Source organism: Asterias rubens, chromosome 12 (assembly GCF_902459465.1).
Source record: "Asterias rubens chromosome 12, eAstRub1.3, whole genome shotgun sequence".
Lineage (NCBI taxonomy): Eukaryota > Metazoa > Echinodermata > Asteroidea > Forcipulatida > Asteriidae > Asterias > Asterias rubens.
Genome location: NC_047073.1, coordinates 9,111,029 through 9,135,701, shown reverse-complemented (window position 1 = coordinate 9,135,701; position 24,673 = coordinate 9,111,029). Strand labels below are relative to the sequence as shown.

Genomic DNA, 24,673 nt, shown 5'->3' with positions numbered 1-24,673 from the left:
TTGAGATTAGATACCAGTCCTACTAGTATGCGTGATAAATAATAACAACATACAATAATAAATATATATATAAATATATAAAAAAAATTAAATTTGTTTTTTACCCATACACCGATGTGTGTTAGCACTGTTTATTACTCAGTACTTTCCCGAGTCCTGTGCAAAAAAATAACTCGGGAGGGATTCGAACCCAGGACCCTTGCTATTCTATTCCGAGGGTGCCCGAACTAAGTCAAGAAATTTAGTAATACAAATTATTTAATCTGGTGGAAAAATAGAAAAGGTTACGCTCCGGAAGTGTCAGGCATTCAGGCGCCGGTTCAGTTAATGGCACACACTGGCCCCTCCCCATTGCCATATAGAACCCTTCAGGACTTGCATCCGACCCAGAGCACATCCCCCCCCCCCCTGCCTCGAACCCTAGCCACTACGCGGGCCCTGTCCCTTTAGGGGAGAAAGCAAGGCAGATCCCAATCACACTGTCCCATCAGGGGCAGCAAAAAGCCTTGAATCTATATTAGAGACAGACGGTATTCGAACCCGGACCGGATGATCCGAGTTGCTGAAACAGTCCCAGCACCTTACGCACTGCGCTACAGTGTTGGTGCTTAAAAACTGGTGTTTTCATGCTCATAATCAATAGACCGATTGCGCTCAGTGCCTCACGTGACAATAGTGGGTAAAATGTAAACAAACACGGCGTACTGCATATAAACGTGCTATAAGAAGACACGATTACTGTTGCCATTTTTGGCTCAATAGAGACTCAATTCTTGAAATCACTGAAGTATATTCCGGAGTTTGTCATATGAGACCTTACCAATGGCTAAACAATGCCAGTGAGGGTAAACAAAGTTCCACCAAATAGGAAATTCCAAGAGAATCTTCACACGATGTCATGTGTTTGTGCACGGAAAGTGTGGTTTTACATGCCCTCATTCTAATGATTTTCCTGCCAATATTTTCAACAAAAAAACATAATTATGAAGCTGCAAATCCCTTTATTTTCACCCTCAAATATTTGATTGGAAGGGGTAGCTGTCAGCTATGAGTCGGACAACTTCGCGATCTCCCTTATCACAGCCCAACTTCACGCCGTGCACAACGCAAAATCCACTGCGCGTGAGGAGCTCGCTCAAACCCCAGTAATTTACGTAGTCTAACCCTACTCTCAAACTAAACCTCTTTTGTAGTAGAATACTGGAAACATCAAACAGCAAATGTCATTTAAATCAATGTCACCATATTCAACTTTATAAAAAGGGCTCCGCTTTTAGTCAAAAGTTTTATTTATTGCAAATACAGCCAATTGTGAGCCATCGGTACGAGTCTTCCCATATCTTTACTGTGTAGCTGTGTTTTTCTATACCAACGTTTTTTATAGTGCACGTGATCACATGTAAACATTGGTAGCGCAATCGGTCTGTCTATATGTCATAGGCATACACTACCGCCATCTTGGGAAACCGAGGAGGCCTAGAGTTAAACACAAACATTCAACCTGCCAATCTGGACGCCATGTAGAAGTTTTCATTAAATATAAATATGCCAGGTTGTGTACCGGCCACATTGCTTCAAAATGGTGGTTCGGGCGGTTCTGGTCATGCGCATCGGCGGGACATGCATAATATGGGCTATTCCATCTCACTGCCGTACCGAAGAAAGGTTTACCCTCTCGGATATGGGTTAGGTCAACTGGGAACCGGAATCCGGGTCAAATTTCAGTTTTTGTTTTGTATTTGAGCTGCTTAAATAAAGTATGTCAATTTGTGCCTTACCTTGCCGGCTGGACTTTTAAAGTTGCATTCATCTTGTCATAGGCCGTGTCCGAATCAGCCAACGCGGCTCCTCCTTTGATTTGATCTTCAGTTATGTCCATAACAACACCTTAGAAACAGACGGAGCCATAGCCGCAGCTGCTAATTTCAGGGACGGCCATATTGAATCAACAACAGCTTAAAGGCATAGACACTATTGGTAAGTGTCAAAGACCAGTCTTCTCACTTGCTGTATCCCAACATAAGCGAGATAATAATGAAAGAAAAAACACCCTCGTCGCACAAAGTTGTGTGCTTTCAGATGCTTGATTTCGAAACCTCAAATTCTAAATCAAGTGGAAATACCAATTACTTCTTTCTCGAAAACTACGTCACTGAAGTAGCGTAGTTTTCGAGAAAATTATTTTCCACTAAAATATTTGAATTGGATTTCGAGACCTCAGAATTAGATTTTGAGGTCTCGAAATCAAGCATCTGAAAGCACACAATTACTTCGTGTGACAAGGGTGTTTTTTCTTTCATTATTATCACGCAACTTCGACGACCAATTGAGCTTAAATTTTCACAGGTTTGTTATTTTATGCATATGTTGAGATACACCAAGTGAGAAGATTAGTCTTTGACAATTGCCAATAGTGTCCAGTGTCTTCAAGTTGACCATATCGCCATGCTCCAGTGTGTCAAACTCCCTGTGCTCTATGGGGTCTATATGTAGTCAAGTCTAGTTGCCGCCATAACTTGCTCATTAAAGGTGCGTTCGATTAGCTTCCCCGGGTCGACCCCCGATCTGCCCCGGTGCGTTCGATCGAATAGCTTTGACGTCATTTCAGGGGCTCACCCGGGTCAGCCCCAAGTGACCAGGGCCCAATTTCATAGAGCTGCTTAACGGTAAGCAAATTTTTTCGCTTAACGTAGCAAAAATAATTGCTTAAAACCATTCGGATTCCATGCTAAACGTACACGAGCTTAAGCACGTAAACAATCTGCGCGCGGGAAGGTGCTGACAAAATGGCGGGCGAAATTAATGCGGAGTGCACTCGAGTGGCGATAAAAAAAATTCATCACCTTCTGTGTCTGATATGTATTATGTGTAATGGTTAAAAGTGCCCCTCGAAAGGTTTACACACTAACTTGAAAGTAAACAAGAAGATAATACATTGTACAGCAAGATTCTGAAGCATTTTAGACACTCGTTTATTCGCTACACCTACCATACAAACACACGTACAATCGCCGCTGTGCCGGCACAATAACATCGTTTGCAATGAGTGTTGCACTAGACCTGTGTGAATAGGGTGCTTAAGCAAAATAGAGGCTTTAAGGACCCTTTTTGTTTGCTTACCTATGTAAGCAAAAAATCTTGCTTAAGCAAGCGTATGAAATGAAAAATTTTCTAGGTGCGCCCGTTATAAAGCACTAAATCGACCGTTACGGGATGCAGCTCTTTGAAACTGGGCCCGGCGCTTAAACAGGGTGCTTAAGCAATGGGCTTTAAGGACCCTTTTTGCTTGCTTGCCTCGCCGTTTTAAGCAAAAAACCTTGCTTAAGCAAGGCTATGAAATTGGTAACAAAGCAAATAAACAACTTTGAAACATGTGGATTAAATGAATTGTTCTTTCAGTTAAATAAGGATTTTATTTTTGAAAAATGCAGACTTATATTAGGCTCTTTTTATTGTTAAACTTATGGGAATGGTACTGATTTATTACCTGCGGTTCCAGAGTAAGTTCCTACTCTCAGCCTGTATTGTTCACTCGCATCAGCGATCCAGAACGAGTCATAGACCGCATACGCGGATTCGCTCTCGAAATCTGAGAGATCGACGCGGAGTTCATACTCGCCCTGAGCGGTCAGACTGTGCAAGTTGTCGTTGCCGAGCCAAAACTCTCCCTCTAGACTCCCAAAGCCACGGCTGTAGCTTGCAAAGTCCAAATAGAAATCAACACTGCCGTCCATCCGCCGCTGGAAAACCTGTCAAAGGAAACTTGGTTTTTAAATCATAGTCTTCTTCAATTATTTATCTAACATAAATCTCAATTACACTCTTAAAATGAGTACTCTCATTCATTCACTAACGTGTTATCTTACCGTCCATCCACCACCGTCTGTTTCCATATCACAATACACACGGAAAGCCCCACCTGGACATACAGGTTGAACCATGTACACGCCACTGATCGATACACCACTCGCAAGAATCTCGGAACAGTCTTTTGGAGGCAGGGGAGGGGCAGGGGCCACTGTACAAGTATAAAAACCAAAAATAGTGTATTTATCTGCAATTACTTAAATGTACTGTTGGTTACTCAAAATAGTTAGCTTAAAAACTTACTTGGTCACAAGCAATGGGGATCTGTTGATAGTATTAGTCTATAAAACATTGTGAGAAATGGCTCCCTCTCTGAAGAAACGTAGTTTTCGAGAAAGTAATTTTCCACTAAAATATTTGAATTTGATTTCGAGACCACATAAGTAGAATTTGGGGTCCTGAAATCAAGAATCTGAAAGCACACAACTTCGTGTGACAAGGGTGTTTTTGCACTTCGACGACCAATGGGAGACTTTGTGACGCTAGGTGGCAGCAAACCAACAGGTAAATTTCCATTGTTTATGTAGTTATGAGCATGCGCAATTTACCGAGTACAAATAATTTTACCTGGTATATCTACTGCCACCAAACGTCCGAAAGGTCCCCCATTGAGTTCAAATTTTCACAGTTTTTTTTTTAGCATGTTGAGATACACCAAGTGAGAATACTGGTCTTTGACAATTACCTTACCATATATCTTACCGTCCAGCTACCACCGTCTGTTTCCATATCACAGTACACCGGGAAACCCTGTATACTCAGAGGTGACTACGTTACTTCAGAGGGGGCCAAATCATGAGAAGTATTTAAAGGAACATTAGTAGTATGGGAGGCGTATATGACCTCCTTTTTGAGAGGAGGGTCATGACCCTCAGTCATGAGGGTCTTCGATCCACTCTAGCAGACTTTGGACTGGGTTTCTCGATTGCTGTGTAAGGGGTGTACTCGTCTAGAAAATTCTTTTGTTTTATATTAATAAAGAAAAGAAAAAGAAAAAAAAAATATTTTTATTTTTTGCCTGTTTGTTTGTTTGTTTGGTTTTGTTTGGTTATTCTTGATTTGTTTTTAATTTGTATCAACTAGCATGGTGAGATAAAGGAAATTAAAAAGATATTTCTCGATGCAAACAACCGTCGTTAGTAACACATACCTTCAAGAGTGTGCGAGGCCAGTAATGTTGATGTCGTCTACCAAGTTTTGATCGTATCGTGTCTGAACCTGCTCTAAATGTTCGTTTGTTGTTGTTGTTTGTATTGTTTTCAGCTAACAATGGTTGAAAGAAGTACATGGGTCATTTCTCGATTTAGATAACTCGTTTAAGAATCACCCCTCGGTCAAGAGTGACGTGTCCACCAGTTCTTTTGATCGTGTTCGAACTTGCTCTCAGTTGCCGGACCGACAACCGAGCGGAAGGCCCAATTAAACGTACGTGGCGTATGTTTCTGTATTGCGGTGGATTAATTGTTTCCTTCTTCTTTTTTTTCAAAAATAAAACGGTTCTGTTGGAATGTCGCTACAAACCATTATTTGAGTATCAAATGTATACGTCTAATAATTGTTATTTTTGTTTACTCTTTGCATTATATCCATCCACAATTCGGCTTTTTGACAACAATGTTTACATTTTTAATGAACCAATAAATATAATTATAATAAAAATAACCCTTGGTTTGTTTAGGTTAAGATATTGTATACATATAGTAATAGAGTAATAGTATCATAGTTGAATATAATTACACTGTATTGGAAAATTTCAAATAAATAATACTGTTATAACTTTAGGCCTATCTAATAAATCAGTATACCATACGAAAAGCAATATAGCGTCACAACCAAAGACCGACGATATATAAACACGGTCGTGTTTTTGTTTGTATACATCGAACGATTTTACTTTTGACGACAACACCAGTGATCTACACTAATTTTAATAAATAAGAGCCCCAACGTGTGGGTACAACCGAGTTAGGCATCGAGAAAAAAGGTGAAATGCTTAGTTTGTTTTGCATTTAGACGCTGTCCCTTTTTTCCCCCTTTTTTTTTTATCGTGTTCGAACTTGCCCTTAATTGTCGGACCGGCCAACAAAGACCCGAGCGGAAAACCCAATTATGTGTACGTACCATATTATGCTCTGTACGGACTAATTAAATTGTCGCGTATATCCTAGGTTTCTGAAAATGGTCATACCCCCCCCCCGTTTTGTGAAGATTAAACGTTAAATTAATAGTAATGGAGTAAAGTGTGACAATAGAATCTAATATTATCCTAATCTGTAACCATTATTGCCCGTGGCCTTCACTTCGTGTACACAACCCGCGATGACCCTTGATCACTAACCCATCTGGTAGTCAATATATGACGTCACAACTGATTGGTCTACCAGCCAAACGCGTCAGTTCTTGTTCCCCATACAGTGGAGCTATCTTTGTTTTATTTAACTCCATGCCCACATCATGTACCACCATCGCTCGCACAGGATAGGTTTACCTTTGCCAAGAGGGACTGCAGAGAAAACAAGTATACACAAAAACAAACACAAAGGTTATCACTTTTTGGACCAAAAAACAACAACACAGTTATTCTGTATATAACACTCCATTAGCATCTGCTTATAACCTCCACAATACATAAATTAATTGTACATGATGACCCCGCCCCCATTTATGACAAGAACTTTGAAATATGTCGACTGAACTGCGTTCGCATGCAGGTGATTGATTAGACCCCACCGACCCGCGCCTGCCTATTTTGAAAACTAAAGGAAAGACATTAACAGTATATTTATTTTGTTATTTGTGTTAAATTTTGTTTATTAATTTATTAAATTTTTGTTTTTGTTTTTTTATGTGAGACGAGTTCACTTATTCAAGCCCTCATAGTATTTACAGTTGATAGAATATTATGCTTTAACAAACTTCCGTTGATAATACTGTTCTGTATTATTATTCAAACAATACAATCTTGGGCGTGTAGGATTGAAAAAAAAAAAAAAAAAAATTCATCATTTAAACATAATAAGTTTAGCATTCTTTATCGAAAAATTAAGTGTTTTCGTTGGACGTCTCCCGCTGTCCTCCTCTATATCATTTTCATAAGCACTATCGTCTGTTGATAAATCACTATCGTCATCTTCCTTCTCCGACTCCTCTTCATCTTCAAAATAGTCATCTTCCATTGATTCGTCACTATCGTCTTCACATAATCCCTCCTCCTCCTCCTCCTCCTCCTCCTCAATTTCTTCGCTTTCATAAATGTTATCATCTGTTGATTCATCACTATCGTCTTCAAGAAACGCTTCCTCCTCCTCCTCATCTCCTTCATTTTCAAGGCCATCATCATCTGTTAGTCCATCACTATCATCATCTTCACGGTCGTCCCCCTCCTCCATCACGTCTTCATTTTCAAAATCATCATCATCATCATATGTTGATTCATCACCATCGTCTTCATGAAGCTCCTCCCACTCCACGTCCTCGTCTTCAGAATCCTCCTCTTCTGTGGATTCGCCACTAGCATCTTTGTGGAGGTCCCCCTCCTCCTCCTCCTCCTCATCCTCCTTATGATTTTGAAGGTGTTTCTTCAAATTGTTTGAAGTGGAAAACACCTTATCACAACTGGGACAAGCTTTCGATTGGCTTCCGATACTGGGGTGCTTGTGTGTCTGTGAAAAAAGGGAAAAAAGGGACAGCGTCTAAATGCAAAACAAACTAAGCATTTCACCTTTTTTCTCGATGCCTAACTCGGTTGTACCCACACGTTGGGGCTCTTATTTATTAAAATTAGTGTAGATCACTGGTGTTGTCGTCAAAAGTAAAATCGTTCGATGTATACAAACAAAAACACGACCGTGTTTATATATCGTCGGTCTTTGGTTGTGACGCTATATTGCTTTTCGTATGGTATACTGATTTATTAGATAGGCCTAAAGTTATAACAGTATTATTTATTTGAAATTTTCCAATACAGTGTAATTATATTCAACTATGATACTATTACTCTATTACTATATGTATACAATATCTTAACCTAAACAAACCAAGGGTTATTTTTATTATAATTATAATTATTGGTTCATTAAAAATGTAAACATTGTTGTCAAAAAGCCGAATTGTGGATGGATATAATACAAAGAGTAAACAAAAATAACAATTATTAGACGTATACATTGATACTCAAATAATGGTTTGTAGCGACATTCCAACAGAACCGTTTTATTTTTGAAAAAAAAGAAGAAGGAAACAATTAATCCACCGCAATACAGAAACATACGCCACGTACGTTTAATTGGGCCTTCCGCTCGGTTGTCGGTCCGGCAACTGAGAGCAAGTTCGAACACGATCAAAAGAACTGGTGGACACGTCACTCTTGACCGAGGGGTGATTCTTAAACGAGTTATCTAAATCGAGAAATGACCCATGTACTTCTTTCAACCATTGTTAGCTGAAAACAATACAAACAACAACAACAAACGAACATTTAGAGCAGGTTCAGACACGATACGATCAAAACTTTTTTTTCTTTTTCTTTTCTTTATTAATATAAAACAAAAGAATTTTCTAGACGAGTACACCCCTTACACAGCAATCGAGAAACCCAGTCCAAAGTCTGCTAGAGTGGATCGAAGACCCTCATGACTGAGGGTCATGACCCTCCTCTCAAAAAGGAGGTCATATATACGCCTCCCATACTACTAACATTACATGTAAATATGAATGTTTACCCTTTTTATGAGCACGCAAAGTCTTGGAAGGCACATCTTTTTTAAATAAAGATTTTTTGGGAAATTTTTCCCTTCCCTGGACGGCCTCTGCTTGTTATAACTGTATTGTCCGGAGAATACAAAATAAAAATAAAAATAAATAAAAAACCCGCGACCAAATTGTGAGCTTCCTACAACCCTGAACAAAATATAGTTATCGGTACTTTTTGTAAATGAGAGAGACAAAAAGTCTTTATTTTAGAGAGATAAAGTCGACATAATACATTTGTAAGCTGATGTTGTTGTTGTATTGGTAAGTAGACGTTGTGGCACTGTAAACAATTTAAACTTACCATGAAGGGATTCCACTACAGCAGAAACTGACACTTGCAGCTCTTCAAGCTGTCGTTTTAGACCCTGCATCTCAGAGGTGACACTTTCATGATTTCCAGAGACCGTTACTTGTAGCTATTCCACTTGAAGTATTGTGTCTTTCACCTGTTGTGTTGTGTTGCTTAGTTCCGAAAGTACAATTTCCCCCTGGTGATACTGCACGTTGCAAATCAGCCACTTTACGTTTAGTACCTTCCAATTCAGAGGAAACATTTCCAAGGTTGGTAGATACTGCGATTTGCAGTTCTCCAAGCTGTCTAGTTACCGTTTGCTCCATTGAAACGATGCGGCTTATTCCGGGAAGAAAGTGTGAACATGCTAGTGGGTTGATGGTGATCACTTGTTGCTCGCAAACACATTCTAGGGAATCTCCGCTCTCATCACTGAACGTAGGTGATGAGCGATTGCCCTCAAACTCTGCAGACTTCACAATCATTACAAGCACGATGAAGAAAAACAGCTTCATACTGATTCCAATTTGGGTAGATTTCTAGTTTATGCTGGATTGGAAAAAATAAATATAAACAGACAACTTTATATGCAGCTTTCCAGTAGGGTAACTGTTAAATTTTTTACAAACCTGTTTGTATATAAATAAATTGCCGTAGGCCTCAGGTCGAACTTCAACAAAAAACAGTCGGCAACTGACTTTTCGCAGGATCACATACACTGCGCCTGATTCAGTCGGCGATTATTTACGACCTGAGCGATGACAATCTGAAACAGTTGCCGCTCGGAAAAATTAACAGTCGCAAGAGTAGAACTGTTTCAACTTTTACGACGTGATCCTGACGGTCGGGAACCAATCGAAGGCGCACGATATATTTTTTCCTCGGGTGTTGTGACCCAAGCACGCCGTTGCCGACGGTTTGTTGCTGGCGCAAGAAAATCTTGCGTCACAAGTGTGGAAATCTATAAGTCCTGATTGTTTTCGCCATATTGTACACTCCTATATTTTGAGCCAACTTTTTTAGTGTAAAATTTTGGAATGAAGATGTTGGCTCAAACATTAGCCCTGCTAGTATGCTGTATTTTTCACAAAAGCCAAGACGTTTTTGGCGGCCTACACTCTCCATGATCGTGTCACACAATTCAATCACTATAAACCACAAGGGAAACTGACTGGGTAAATTTGTAAATGATTTTTGGGGTTGAACAAAGAATTGACTAGAGTGGGATTCGAACCAACGACCTCCGGATTGACGTGCCGGCGCTCTACCAACTGAGCTGTCTAGCCCTATATTGGCGGTGTCCCTATTTTGTCAATATCTTTGTTCGGGGGTGCCAGTCAGAAGCCATACAACCGTTAACTGCCGTGTAGCCAGGGATCACACCCAAAATTTTTGTTCAACCCCAAAAATCGATGACTTCATTGGACCGATGACTTCATTGAACCGATGTCTTCATTGAACCGGTGACTTCATTGAACCGAAGACTTCATTGGACCGATGACTTCTTTGAACCGATGACTTCATTGAACCGATGACTTCATTGAACCGATGACTTCATTGAAATCGATGACTTCATTGAACCGATGACGTCATTGAACCGATGACTTCATTGGGTAAACGTGCAGTGACATAAGCTTGTCTATTATGTTTTGATTGGTCCGTGGTGATGTTTGTCATACTGCACTTTCGGTCGTCTGCATGGCAGCGCGTACGATGTGCTAGCTTCATGTGAAATTTGACTCTCATCTAGTAACAAGTGTGAATGTGGCAATATTCAAACACAGCGTGTGCTATAGTCTGCCGTTTATTCTGTATAAAGGATGATATTTAGCAGAGTGGATACAGGTGTGTCTTAAAATGGACATTGGTTCTTGTCACATAATTCATAGGTATGGTTAACTATAGGGTTACCTAAGCCTGGCAAAAACACAACCCCAACTAAACCCTAACCCTGATTTGATTAAAGACACTGGACACTCTTGGTATTAGTGTCAAAGACCAGTCTTCTCACTTGGTGAATCTCAACATAGTATGCATAAAATAACAAACCTGTGAAAATTTGAACTCGATTGGTCGTCGAAGTTGCGAGATAATAATGAAAGAAAAAACACCCTTGTCACACGAAGTTGTGTGCGTTTAGATGGTTGATTTCGAGACCTCAAATTCTAAATCTGAGGTCTCGAAATCAAATTCGTGGAAAATTACTTCTTTCTCAAAAACTTTGTCACTTCAGAGGGCGCCGTTTCTCACACTGTTTTATACCATCCACCTCTCTCCCCATTACTCTTCACCAAGTAAGGTTTTATGCAAATAATTATTTTGAGTAATTATCAAAAGTGTCCATCGGTGTTAACAAAGTTCTATAACACTAAGCTTGACCAAAACCCTGCTATACTTACCCCTATAGTCCGCTTGACCATTAACCCTGACCCTTTTTACTCTAACGCTTATCCTAATGCGACCTATTATACGGTTTTTTACACAGTTTGAGAATCACTTTATTTAGATGGTCGTCTTTATTCTCCATCTAGAGTTTCACATCATTGTGTGGCTCTTCCCAGAATGCAAAACACATTATACTCGTTCATTTACCGTTAGCCAAAAGTAACCTGCTTGCCTCAGTCACGCTTCCAGAGACAATGGACTCGAGTTTGAGTGAATTTTGAAAAAAAAGCTTCATTATTTTGTGTGATGTTATACAACAAAATGTTCAATTAATAAATAAATAAATGAATAAAATATATTACATGCATTAATAATTCAATATTAATCAAGAGTACTGGTATTTTATTTGTTTCTGACTTGTGACCGTTATTTGCATTATAGGCCCTCTGTTAACTAACTACACTTGCCATTTCACACCCTTTTTATTTTATCGGTTTCCAATCGACAAAGATAGCCGAATATCAAATCAAAAAATCAGAGATGGTTAATAATTGATAGTTAATCATATTTGTTATCTATTATTATTGTTTTGACAATAGGGCCAAAACATTTTAATTAATAATAGTAGGACCCTTAGTTGCTTATCTAGCGCCCTCTGTTGATTATATAAAAAATACCCTTGTCATTTCACAACCTTTTTTTCTCGGTTGCCATCAATCCAGTATTATTGATAATAGTAACCGAGGGTGAAACGAACAAAAAAGAGACGAGGTTGAGAAAGAAACCGCAAACGGCTCCTCGACCTCTGTGTGAATGACATTGGTGTATTCTGCCGGGTGCCTGGATTATTCACACACTCAAACTCAGGTGATATTTTTACTGGAGTTTCTTCCGTACTGTACGGCGGAAACACTGGCAGAAACAGTTCGCCAAAATATCACAGTTGTTTCTGTTCAGCAAATGAGTGGTCCACCACCACATACATAAGAATAAGAAAGAGGTAAGTGTCTATCATCAGTGTCACTGTCAGTGTCACCAGTGTCTTGTCTGTTTTTAATTTTAGTGGGTTTTAAAAATAAATCATTAATAATGTGGCTTTATATTAAACTTAACTCTAAACTTACTTAGTAATATTATAATAACATGGATGAAATTTTTGTATTAATAATATTTACTTGAACTTACTTGAATCGGATTCCCCTGAATCCACCGACGCCATCACACATCATGGGAGGAGGCGGTAGTCCTGGTCTTGCTGGTCAGCAGAAGCAGTGGATCATTTTTTATATATTTTTTTGTTGGGCTGTAGTGTTGGGAGGGGGGGGGAGGGGGGGGGGGGGGGGGTGGGGACTTTCCCTTCAAAAAATCCTTGCTTGGCCCATGGAGGTAGGATGTTTCGCCTACCTTGCCCATGTTGCCTGTGAGCCAAAATCAGAAAAGAACACCTGACTTTGGGCCAACCAATATTATTGTAGAAAATTAAAAATAAAATAGCAGAAAAATTACTCAAAGTAATTATTGGCACAAAACCTTACTTTGTAACGAGAAATGGGGAGAGGTTGGTGGTATAAAACATTGTGAGAAACAGCTCCCTCTGAAGCGACCTAGTTTTGGAGAAAGGAGTAATTTTCTCTGAATTTGATTTCGAGACCTCAACTCAAGTTTAGTCGAAATCAACCATCTAAACGCACACAACTTCGTGTGACAAGGATGTTTTTTCCTTTCATAGTTATCTTGCAACTCCGACGACCGATCGAGCTCAAATTTTCACAGGTCTGTTATTTTATGCATATTGTTGACTCGAGATACACCAAGTGAGAAGACTGATCTTTGACAATTACCAATAGTGTACAGTGTACACTGTCTCTAAAGCCATTGGACCCTTTTCGGTAAACAGTGTTGTCCAAGGCCCACACTTTGTGTTCCACAACTTCTATATCAAATAACAAACATGTGAAAATTTAGGCTCAATCGGTCATCGGAGTCGGGAGAAAACAAAGGGAAAACCCACCCTTGTTTCCGCGCGTTTCGCCGTGTCATGACATGTGTTTAAAATAAATCCGTAATTCTCGTTAACAAGACTTTATATTGTTTTGCTGTTTTCTCAAAAAGTAAAGCATTTCATGGAATAATATTTCAAGAGAAGTCTTTCACCATTGCCTTCTGTAAACCCTGTAAGTTATTTGTAAATCTGTGAACTTTTATTTTTTTTTCTGAACCAAAAGGGTCCATTGGCTTTAAGAAAGGCCAGTGATTTGTTTATGATAATTTTTCAATTACTTCTACCTACCTCCATATCCATGATCTAATGTAATCATTTTGTTTGTAACCCAGTGCCACGCCCCCTTTTTATTTGAATTTACCAAATGCGTGTGTTTTATGTGGGTTTTGTGTTTAGATACCCTGTCAATCATATTATATATATCAATTAGGCCTATGTTAATAAAGTTAGCCTGGTTCACACCTCCTGCGAATGCAATTGCGGTACAAATTATGAGTATGAATTATGACAAATTCACAAGGAATAATTCAGTTGAATTGTGTCACTCCTGCAAAACATTCGCTGCGAAAACAGCCATGTGACATCAAAATTTCCCTGCGCATTCACAGGAAGTATTAAACCAGCCGTTGATTTCACCAAACTCTTCCAAACTTAGGATTCATCTTAGGACTTAGTAAGGACGGGGTCAGTTCCGTATCAAAATACGTAGGACGCACTGAAGCCATCCTAAGTTAGGACGGGTTACTCGAGTTAGGATTAATTTAGCGTTTCGTGAAATCGGCTGCAGGCTTTATAGTTTAGTCAGCCTGTGTGTTATGGTCTAGCATGCAGTTATAAAGTGGCTCAATCTCTGGGGTTTCTGGTTTCTATTCTATTCTATGAATGATGATTAGAACTGCTACAACTATGATGACCGTTCCGCTATCGTCTCAAACTATGAGGTTTTAGTACCTTGCTTTTAACAGGACACTTCAAACACATACTCTGCTGATCAGAATCACCAGATAGCTTGAGTTCGGTGTGCTCTTTTTAAAACTGCTCTGCCATGACATGTCAGCATATAGTGTAGTTTCAAGTCCCAATCTGGCAAGACAAGTCAAACCATTATCGCTTTATCCTTCGAATGGGATGTACATTTAAAGCCATCTACAGGCAAGAGATTGAGGGATCAGACATACCATAGACTTTAGGTAGGGTGTAAGGTCATTGCACAGCAGAGCTGTCATGGCTGCGATGCTTGCAGGGAACGAACCATCCAGGGCCCAATTTCATGGCTCTGCTTACCGTAAGCACGGAATCTGCGCTTACGGAAGCAGGGAATTCTGTGCTTACGGCAAGCGTATTTCACGGGTTAGCGGCGATATTGGGCTTCTGCGCGTGCGTAATCCACTTTACTAGGCATTCTACGCTTACAAGGCTAGCGCAGAAATTAGGCGCTTGCACGTAAGCGGGGAATCGTGATCGTAAGCGCAGAATTCGGCGGTAAGCAGAGCCATGAAATTGGACCCTGCAATTTTGCATACATGTAAGATCTTGCAAAATAGTTTGACTGAGCATGTTTTGTGCACTCACATTTAACTACATTCATGACATTACAGGGAACGATTTTTTCCCAAATCTTTGTGAAGCAACACTTCTAATGCAATACTAGTATAATGTAAGCAAGTAGTAACTTTTCTGATTTAAAAGCAACATTTTGTGTAGCATTTTCCTATGCTCTACAACATTACACATATAAGGACAATTGTTTTACTGGAAAAAGGACTTTCCTGCAGGCAGAAATGTACGCAAAAAAATTACTGTCCCGATATTGTAAAATGGTAACAATAATAACAATACTTTTTGCTCACAACCCCAAGAAAGGTTCAGACATTTTCCCTACCTTGCCTCTGTGTTGTTTCATGGGTCTGAATGACAGCTTCAAAGATGGCTTTAGGTCTGGAATTACTTTGAAGTTACGGCATGTGTCGCAATGGGCTGGATTTCACAAAGCACTACGATTCATTTTAAAAGATGATAAATGAAAATGACCCTGCCGTCGATTTCACAAAACTCTTCCTAACTTAGGATTAATCTTATGACTTAAAGGCAGTGGACACTTGGTAATTGTCAAAGACTAGCCTTCACAGTTAGTGTATCTCAACATATATTGCATAAAATAACAAACCTGTGAACATATTGAGCTCGATCGGTCATCAAACTTTCGAGATAATAGTGAAAGAAAAAAACACCCGTGTGTGCGTTTAGATGGTTGATTTCGAGACCTCAAGTTCTAAATCTGAGGTCTCGAAATCAAATTGGTGGAAAATGACTTCTTTCTCGAAAACTATGGCACTTCAGAGGGAGCTGTTTCTCACAATGGTTTATTCCATCAACCTCTCCCCATTACTTATCACCAAGAAAGGTTTTAAATGCTAATAATTATTTTTAGTAATTACCAATAGTGTCCACTGCCTTTAAGTCGAGTCCCAACCCTGCACTGTAGCATGCAGACCTTAAGATTGATCCTAAGTTAGGACGAGTTACTCCTCCTAACTTTCTCGCCCTAACTCGAGATAAGACGAGACCTACAAATGTAACTCTATGTGAAATCGACGGCAGCCCTCTCAAAGATGAAGGCCCGATGGCTACACCTTGTATTTGAATCAGACAGCAAAACTGTTGGCTTTGTGTACCAGGGCCAAATTTCGTTGCTCTGTTTAACGAATAGCAACGCATTGACACTTACGTAAGCAGGGAATTCCATGCTTACGTCAGTGTATTTTAAAGGTTAGTATGTAATTTTTGCTTGTGGGCATGCGTACATGTATGGACTTCACGTTACAAGGCATTCTTCGCTTACACAGCTAGCACAGATATTCAGCACTTTGCCCTGTAAGCTGAAAATGATGATCTTCAGCACAGAGTTTAGCGTTAAACAGAGCCATGAAAGTGGGTCTACATCTACATCTATGCCGGTACTCGTCAACGCCTTTCAGCAACTAAACGAGGGTCATGTCCCTGATGTATCTCAAACCGTTAGAACAAGAGCAAAGTTTAATGTTAACTGTCCTCTCTCACTCACAGAAAACATTGGAGTTGGTCACCATTAAGCAATGGAACAGATTCGGCTTCAGACCCTCAATGACAAAGACCACAAAGATACAACTCTATACAGATTAAAGAAAGGTATGTGGTATAAACCCAAATTTTATTCCCATTAAAAATAAACTAATTTTAGTAAACTTGCAGGGGTCGATTTCACAAAGAGTTCCCGAGAGATGTACAAATTGCATGGATAGTCCTAAGTTAGGACGAGTAACTGGTCCTAACTCGAGATAAGACTAGTCCTAACTCTTTGTGAAATCCACCCCAGTACAACTATAATAATTCTCTTTGACGGAGTGTTGGCTCTGAAAAGAGCTAGTTTGGTCTTGATGTTTCGAACAGTACTCCGCTAGTCCTCAGGAGAACCTGAACAGGAGCAGAGTATACTGAGGAAACGATGCACATGTTTGTGTTGCCACAGTAGACTGACATGTTTCAATTTTTTATTTTTTTATGCAAGTCACCTGACACACAAGGCCACTTCAAGGTGTGGGCTACAATTATTTTTTTCCAGAGGCCATTGCCGCCTACTCCCTAGGGCTGAAACAGGGTTACCCCTTTCACAGTCCATACGAATGTAGGCTTGGGTATCTTCAATTCGAAGCCTAGCCGGTAGAGCAGAAAGCACTACCTCCCCAATTTTATGTAGCAAGTGTCACAACCGGGATCCGAACCCACACCCTGCTGATCAAACACCAGTGCTTGAATCCGGTGCTCTTAACCGCTCGGCCATGACACTGCCGGCAATGACCTCTGTTGCCTATGCTGGTCTTGGTCTTAGTGTCCCTTCAATCCATAGTTTTCATAGTAGGCTTTAAGATTTTTCAATTGAAGTGCCCATTGGCAAAATAAAATGCCCTTACCCTCTCAAAGATGATATTCTAGGTAATATCACCAAAGCCCACACTTTGAGTGAAAGGTTTTTGACTTCAGTTCATTAGTCATTACACTGCCTGGATCTCATTATTTTAGTTGATTTACCTGTTCTTCCCTTTCCTATAAAGGAACACATTGCCTTGGATCGGTCGAGTTGGTCTTTGAAAAGCGTTTGTAACTGTTTGTTATAAAATGCATGGTTAGAAAGATGTTTCAAAAGTAGAATACAATGATCCACACACATTTGCATCGAAATCGCTTGGTTTTCCTTTTACTTTGCGAACTAACACGGTCGGCCATTTATGGGAGTCAAAAAACTTGACTCCCATAAATGGCCGACTGTGTTTGTCGACGAGGTAAAAGGAAAACCATGCAATTGCGAGTGATACTTGTGTGGATCATTATATTCTACTTTTAAGATATCTTTCTAATCATATGCATTTTATAGCAAACGGTTACAAATGCTTTTCAAAGACCAACTCAACCAATCCAAGGCAACGTGTTCCTTTAAGTTTGTACATCTTGTACATTGTACAGTTTTACACATTATGTCATTCTCCAATTCATATCTTTTTTTTTTTTTTTACGAACAGCCTATTTGTATGGTTTGTACTTTGTTTCTCTCACCTTTTCTGACACCTTGTTACTCTGTAAATTGGCAACTCTGTGATAAAATACTGAAAAATAAATGCTTTGGGTATAAATTACAAACGAGCTATACTATTCAAGGCACTGGACACAATTGGTAAATTGTCAAAGACCAGGGGTGCGTTCCACTCGCGCAAACATATTGCAACTGTTCGAGCAAACGTTTATCTTTGGAACGATTAGTGCACACTACGCGATGTCAATATGGTGGCGCCCTGAAATGAAGATGGCGACACCGTACAAAGTTATTGTTTTGTTTTGTTTATGCTGTACATGTTTTCCTCTTCTGTACATCATGACATCAACTTTTTTATTTCAAATCTCCATTATCAACCATCGAAAATACACTGTAACTATGTTTGTGACACAAAAAATGATACCGTAGTATGCTTGTCCGCCATCTTAAAAACCACTCGCCAACACCTCAGAAGTATGTTCACGTAAACTTGCCATCGGTCGTGGCGCACAACTCGTTCCACTGGAAATTGTTGGCGAACGTGCTCAAACGTTGGCAACGTTTGCGTGGGTGGAACACACCCCAGTATTTTTACTTGGTATATCGAAACATCCATAAAATGAAATAAAAAGTGAAAGTTTGGGCTCAATTGGTCATCGAGGGTTGCAAGAGAATAATGAAAGAAAAAACACCCTTGCTGCACAAATTTGTGTGCTTTCATTCAGATGCATACATGTTAAGGGCTTCAGGCATGAAGTCTTTTATCATCATGAGTGAGAAATTACCTCTTTCTCAAAAACTACATTACTTCAGAGGGAGCCGTTTCTCACAATAATTTATACTATGAACAGATCTCCATTGCTCGTTACCAAGTAGGTTTTTATGCTAACAATAGTTTGAGTGAACTACCAATAGGGTCCAGTGCCTTAAGCGGGTGTGTAAGACTAGGCCCTAATGCTTCAATCTTGAAAGAGGTAGGGCACCAAGACATGAAAGGTATTTCTCAGTGGTAAAGGTCACTTCTAGGAGGAAATTATCAGTAAAAAAAGAATTATTACGTCATGGAAAAAATAATAAAATACTTAAACGATTAGTTGGCTAATTTCTATTATAAATGGGATTTCTTCTCTGTACTTTATCAAGGCTAATGCTCAAAGTGTTAATTCTGTCTTTTTACGCTGTGACCTGTTAAATTATTTTTCTCATAATTTGTTTTTTACCTACCTCAGTGGTCTCCGGGAAGTAAGGCTATCAATTAGTGATTATAATAATTTGAAGTCCCTATATTGCTATAATTTCACTCTTGATCCCTCTGGGCCACAAAACAAAAACAAACAAAACAAAAACATGAGTGGGTTGAGTGTTAGTGTCTCTTTGGCTAATGTAAACAAAGCCACCCTCGAGAGGTGACATTAAATTGAACAGTTGAACAGTCCTGGAAGATACTCAACAGAATTGAAACAAGCAGTAGGGTTGGCGTAGTTGTATACTATCTTTCTTTGCCTGACCCCAGTTAAAATCCAGTTTGAATCCCACTGGGGCCATGATAATGTGGATTTGGTTTTTGTACCTGTGATTGCATGGGTTTTTCCTGGAATAAGTTTCACTAGGGCTTCCTTCCCACGTCTGAAATTAGAACTTTCTTCCTGAGTTTGTGGCTGGTTTAGTGATTAAGTTTGCCTTTCTGGGTTATCTTGGATTTAAAGGAACACGTTGCCTTAGATCGGACGAGTTGGTCTATAAAAAGCGTTTTGTAACCGTTTGTTATAAAATGCATATGGTTGGAAAGATGTTTTAAAAGTAGAATACAATGATCCACACATATTTGCCTCGAAATTGCGTGGTTTTCCTTTAACTTTGTAAACTAACACTGTCGACCATTTATGGGAGTCTAAAATTTGACTCCCATAAATGGCCGACTGTGTTTGTCGACGAGGTAAGAGGAAAACCACGCAATTTTGAGTGATACTTGTGTGGATCATTATATTCTACTTTTAAAATATCTTTCTCATCGTATGCATTTTATAACAAACGGTTACAACCGCTTTTCAAAGACCAACTCGACCGATCCAAGGCAACGTGTCCCTTTAAAGACAGTGGACACTATTGGTAATTGTCAAAGACCAGTCTTCTCACTTGGTGTATCTCAACATATATGCATAAAATAACAAACCTGTGAATATTTGAGCTCAATTGGTCGTCGAAGTTGCGAGATAATAATGAAAGAAAAAACACCCTTGTCACACGAAGTTGTGTGCTTTCAGATGCTTGATTTCGAGACCTCAAATTCTAAATCTGAGGTCTCGAAATCAAATTCGTGGAAAAGTTCTTCTCTCTCGAAAACTACTACTTTACTTCAGAGGGAGCTGTTTCTCACAATGTTTTATAGGCCTACTATCAACCTCTCCCTATTACTCATTACCAAGTAATTGGTTTTATGCTAAATAATTATTTTGAGTAATTACCAATAGTGTCCACAGCCTTTAATATACAACCTGAATTAGAAATAAATGAAAGGATAGGGCCTACTGATCAGATTCAATCAAATCAAGCCTCTTTAAACAATTCTTTCATAACAATTATAATAATGTAGAAGCATAGAGTGAGGTGTTATTATTCAATTGAAAAGACACAAAGACTGCCTAATTTGTTCGACCCATGAATGTCTGGCCCCACTGACCCGACTACGCTTATAATTTTCAAGTGTAACGTCTGAGCTCTGCCAAATGTAATTAGCCCTACATGTACTAGTATTCCTTGTCAAATTTTAAATTACAATACACTTCCTCGTTCAAATATCTGCCTATCCCAAGGTTTTTGGCAGGAATGTGTTTAGGGTGTCCAAATCTCCTGGAAACTTAACCGGATATTCTTTTAATATCCGAATATCCGCGGACGTCGGGCGACAACTGATATGAATGTTTTGTCTGAATCCTCATGAAACTTCTATTAAGACAACATAAAACAGCATAAATTAAGTATTTAACTATGCTCACCTCCGTGAAGAGTTAAAACAATGACATTTCTGACGTATTTTGTTCAAAGATTACGAAAGTTTTCCTTCACGTAGAGTCAATCACGATCAAAAGAAAAAGCAAATCGCCATCTTTAAATTAGATCCGGTTATTTTTATGCATGAACCGAGTGACACTGTCTAAAACTAATATCAATCCGCCCATACGATCTCATTCACAAACGATTTTTTTCTTTTGTTTTTTAATAGCGCCCTCTAGCGGCGAAAAAAACTATTCAAATATCCGGTTAATTTCGGATAGTTGGCCAGCGGTATCCGAATATCAAAATTTCACTATTCGCCCAGCGCTATTATTACTTATTACTGAACCATTGTGTACCCCATACTAAATTGCTTTTGTTATTCCAACATATCGTCGTTCGTACCACGAACTGACCTAACTCGTTCACTGTTTTAAAAAACGTGTTCGGAGAAAATCACGATTGAAGTTGTACTACTTTTCAAACTGCTGTTTCGGAGTCTGCTTACCAACTTTATTGTATTATTTTATGACGAAAACCAAACTGAATACTTTATCCATACAGAACTATCAATGTGGTTTCATCCCTAAAACTATTTTAATTAGTAATTAATTCCTAAACAGATAGGTCACTTTTTGAAAATGAAAATTTCTTTTTGCCTGCAGCGCGCTGTGTACAAACCAATGCGTAATAGAGACCTGTCGAGATCGGTCACTTTGTGAAAATACTACGCTCCCCAGTTAGGTCATTTCGTGGTACGAAAATTTACACGCGCGCCCTAATCGCGCGTGCTGTAGCGCATAGTTTAACCATTGGTAAAGCGACGTATCTAGATAGGTCACTTTGTGAAAAGACAAAATGGCAAGTCCAGCGATGCGTCGTTCATACTAATTAGTGTAATTACCAAACTATTACAATTAGGCACTGAAACTTGCTGATAATGTTATTAAGCATTGAGTTTGTCAATATTTTGTTTTTAAAAAAAAATTGCAAAAATGTGTGATTTGAGTCAGTTAGGTCAGTTCGTATTCCGTTATTGTGTTTTATTGTATATGTCGGACAATAAATGTTACTGCACTGAAAATCAAAATTTGTATTACATTGCAAGAAGTAGAACAGAGCTTCACAATATTACATGTCAGAGACCTAGATAAAACAGGGTGTCCAAATTTTAAAACAGGGTGTCCAAAAGACTCCCAGACACCCCTGTGGCTAAACACCTATTTTACTGTGCTCATGTTGCTGGGAAATATTTAACTTGAATTTGTGTGTGTAATAGTAAACGGAGCATGTGCATCATCCAACATAGAGTGTGTAGTAGTAATGTCATACATACTGGAAGCTAAACCTGGCTGGGTCATTCTTCAACCTTCCGACACGTATCCATTTTCCTGACAGAGATTAAAATTATCCGGGACAGACTGAATAGCAAAAGGTCAAGCCTGTTTGACTCTTAAACCATCTGGCTAGTGTGGTGGTACATGTAATGTAGCTTGAACATCTGGCATCACACTTCGAGTCTTGTAAATAACGCCAGAGACCGGCATCAAAACCGGCGTGTAGATTCACCTTTGACCTCACATAGAGATACATGTAGTATACAAATTCTACACCAACATTACCAAGCAAGTACTGTATCCACCATGCATCATCCCACACACGTCAATGCACGTGGATGCGAACGACCGAAAGTAAGCCTTCCACATGTGTTTTGATTGGCCAACCGAGGTGACCTCAGACCAATCAAAACAAACCCAGCTACGGTAGCTTTTAGTCACTGCTCTTATCCAATGGTATCATTGTACCCAATGGAATCACTGGATCTGAATAGCTGGTACCTGTCTTTATCCTTGCGGATAACGACAGAGGCCCAGTCTAGTATGGTCGTGGCATGATCACATGAGGGCGCTATGTAACATGCCTCATTTTCATAATTGCAAGGTCGTGGGTTCGAATCCCACCCGAGTAAAATGCTTGTGATTTTTTCACAGGACTCGGGAAAGTAATGAGTATACAGTGCTACACACATCGGTGTATACATGAGTAAAAACCAAAAAATTAATATTCTTTATCCCCGATGCAAATTTAACATCTATTAAATCAACCTTGAGCTATTAGCAATTACCTCTCAAATTAAAATGCTCACATCTCAAGAAGTAGAGGTTTAGAGAGCTGTACCGTTTTAAGGCTAATTGTTAGGATTTGTAGACCCCCCCCCCCTCCCAAGTTGTGTTTAAACACATGGTTCATCCATGGATGGGATGAACAGACCAGCCCTGTGTGTTGTGTCATTTCAATAATACACGGAACTGCAAACTCTCCCTGATTCTGCATTTAAAGTTCCCTGAAAATAAACCAATCTTGCCCATGTTCTGTTGATGAACAACTTATTTAGTTATTATGTTTTAAAACTAAAAGTGTATTTTCTAAATATATTATCTCCCTGTGTGTTGTACATAACTCCCTTATTGCAAGATGTAAATTTTGGCAACTTTATTTAAGCAGGCCTGATACTTCACGCCCCTGGTAATTGCCTTGGTGCCCTTGAAATGCTCTGTCCAGTAGAAATTTGCGATTTCCTCATAGGGTGCCCTTTACCAAGGAGAAAATGCCTTGGTGCCCTTGCCCTTTTCAAAAAAGCATGCACAGGCTTGATACGAGTAAGGAGTTCACTACGTGTCTCTGGCATGGTTGGCTGCAGGTTGTACTGTCATCTTGTCAACCCTTACATTATAAAGCAGGTGCTAGATAATGATCTTATTAACTCAAACACGTACCTTTGCGTGAACAAATTATGAGAACTTTGAGATGCCCATCATGCCTAGCAAAGTATGTACTATGTAGGAACTGTGTGTTATTATTAAGTTACATGCTTTGCACACATATTGTTAGTCACTACTAATATTTTCTGTTGAATTGGAGTTCAAACCAATAATCAGGACTGGAATTACACTCTGACCTCGGAGGTCACGGCCTCCATTGCCCAGAGTCCATGCCTTGGTGCCCTTCAGAAGTTAACCATTGACTTAAGTATTTTCCAATGAATGTGCCCTTTGCAAAAATGAAAACGGCCTTTGCCCTTTCAACATGAAAGGCCTGACAGATTTTTTCCCTAACACTGTCAAACCATGGTCAAACGTATTGGTATAATAATGCCAGCCCGGATATTTGTCAAATGTATCCGACTGCAAACAAACATGACAAACAGCAATCAGTGTGTGCACTCTTTTAATGTGGCCTAACAGTAGTTTGCAACATGTAGTCATTGCCCTTTGGTGGATGTATGTGCTGTAGGCCTATGTGTGTGTGCAGGATGTGGGTATATTAGGCCTACTTTTTGTAACACGAAACACAATGTCCACAGATTTACATTAAACTTACATCGTTTGAACATAATGATAGTAGAAAGCTACCTTAAAATATTAGTTGCTGAGGTGCTATAGTTTTTGAGAAATTAGTAAAACAATGTCATGAAAATACGTTTTTACATGCTAAAATAATTTTTGTCTCATGATCACTGAGACGAAAATTATTTTCATGACATTGTTTTACTCATTTCTCAAAAACTACAGCAGCTCAGCAAGTAATATTTTCAGGGAAGCTTTCTACCATCATTTTCTTCAAACTGTGTAAGTTTTGTGTAAATCTGTGGACATTGTGTTTTTTGGCCAACAAAAAGAAGTACATAGACCCTTTTAGGTTTCTTTATCATAATATACACACGTCAGTAGTTTGCAAGTCGTCCTTGCCCTTTGGTGAATGTTGTGTGTGGGGTGTTTGAGGTCATTGCTCCATGGTTCTCCCATGGGATGTT

At 39.3% G+C, this 24,673-nt stretch overlaps 2 protein-coding genes across 2 annotated transcripts in view; one reads left to right on the top strand and one right to left on the bottom strand.

Annotated features, from left to right (window-relative positions):
• Window positions 1–3,461: 3,461 nt before the first annotated feature.
• LOC117297737 (ficolin-1-like) lies at window positions 3,462–3,893 on the bottom strand. Its single transcript, XM_033780885.1, has 2 exons — window positions 3,867–3,893; window positions 3,462–3,749 (listed from the first exon to the last, which is right to left on the bottom strand). The coding sequence occupies exons 1-2, from the start codon at window positions 3,891–3,893 to the stop codon at window positions 3,462–3,464; spliced, it is 315 nt and encodes a 104-aa protein (XP_033636776.1).
• An 8,218-nt stretch (window positions 3,894–12,111) lies between these two features.
• The window catches only part of LOC117297380 (glycogen debranching enzyme-like), a 36,228-nt gene continuing 23,666 nt past the window's right edge, over window positions 12,112–24,673 (top strand). Inside the window, exons 1-2 of the mRNA XM_033780374.1 lie at window positions 12,112–12,296; window positions 16,365–16,466. Of these exons, the coding sequence (XP_033636265.1) occupies window positions 16,394–16,466 (73 nt within the window). The 5' untranslated portion in view covers window positions 12,112–12,296; window positions 16,365–16,393. The remainder of the gene's footprint in view (window positions 12,297–16,364; window positions 16,467–24,673) is intronic.

Bases quoted from the DNA above. Each gene is read 5' to 3' on its own strand.
- LOC117297737 (XM_033780885.1), bottom strand. From the start codon at position 3,893: ATGGAAACAGACGGTGGTGGATGGACG. The intron at 3,750-3,866 runs GTAAGATAACAC...TTCCTTTGACAG, and splicing joins CAGACGGTGGTGGATGGACG to GTTTTCCAGCGGCGGATGGA.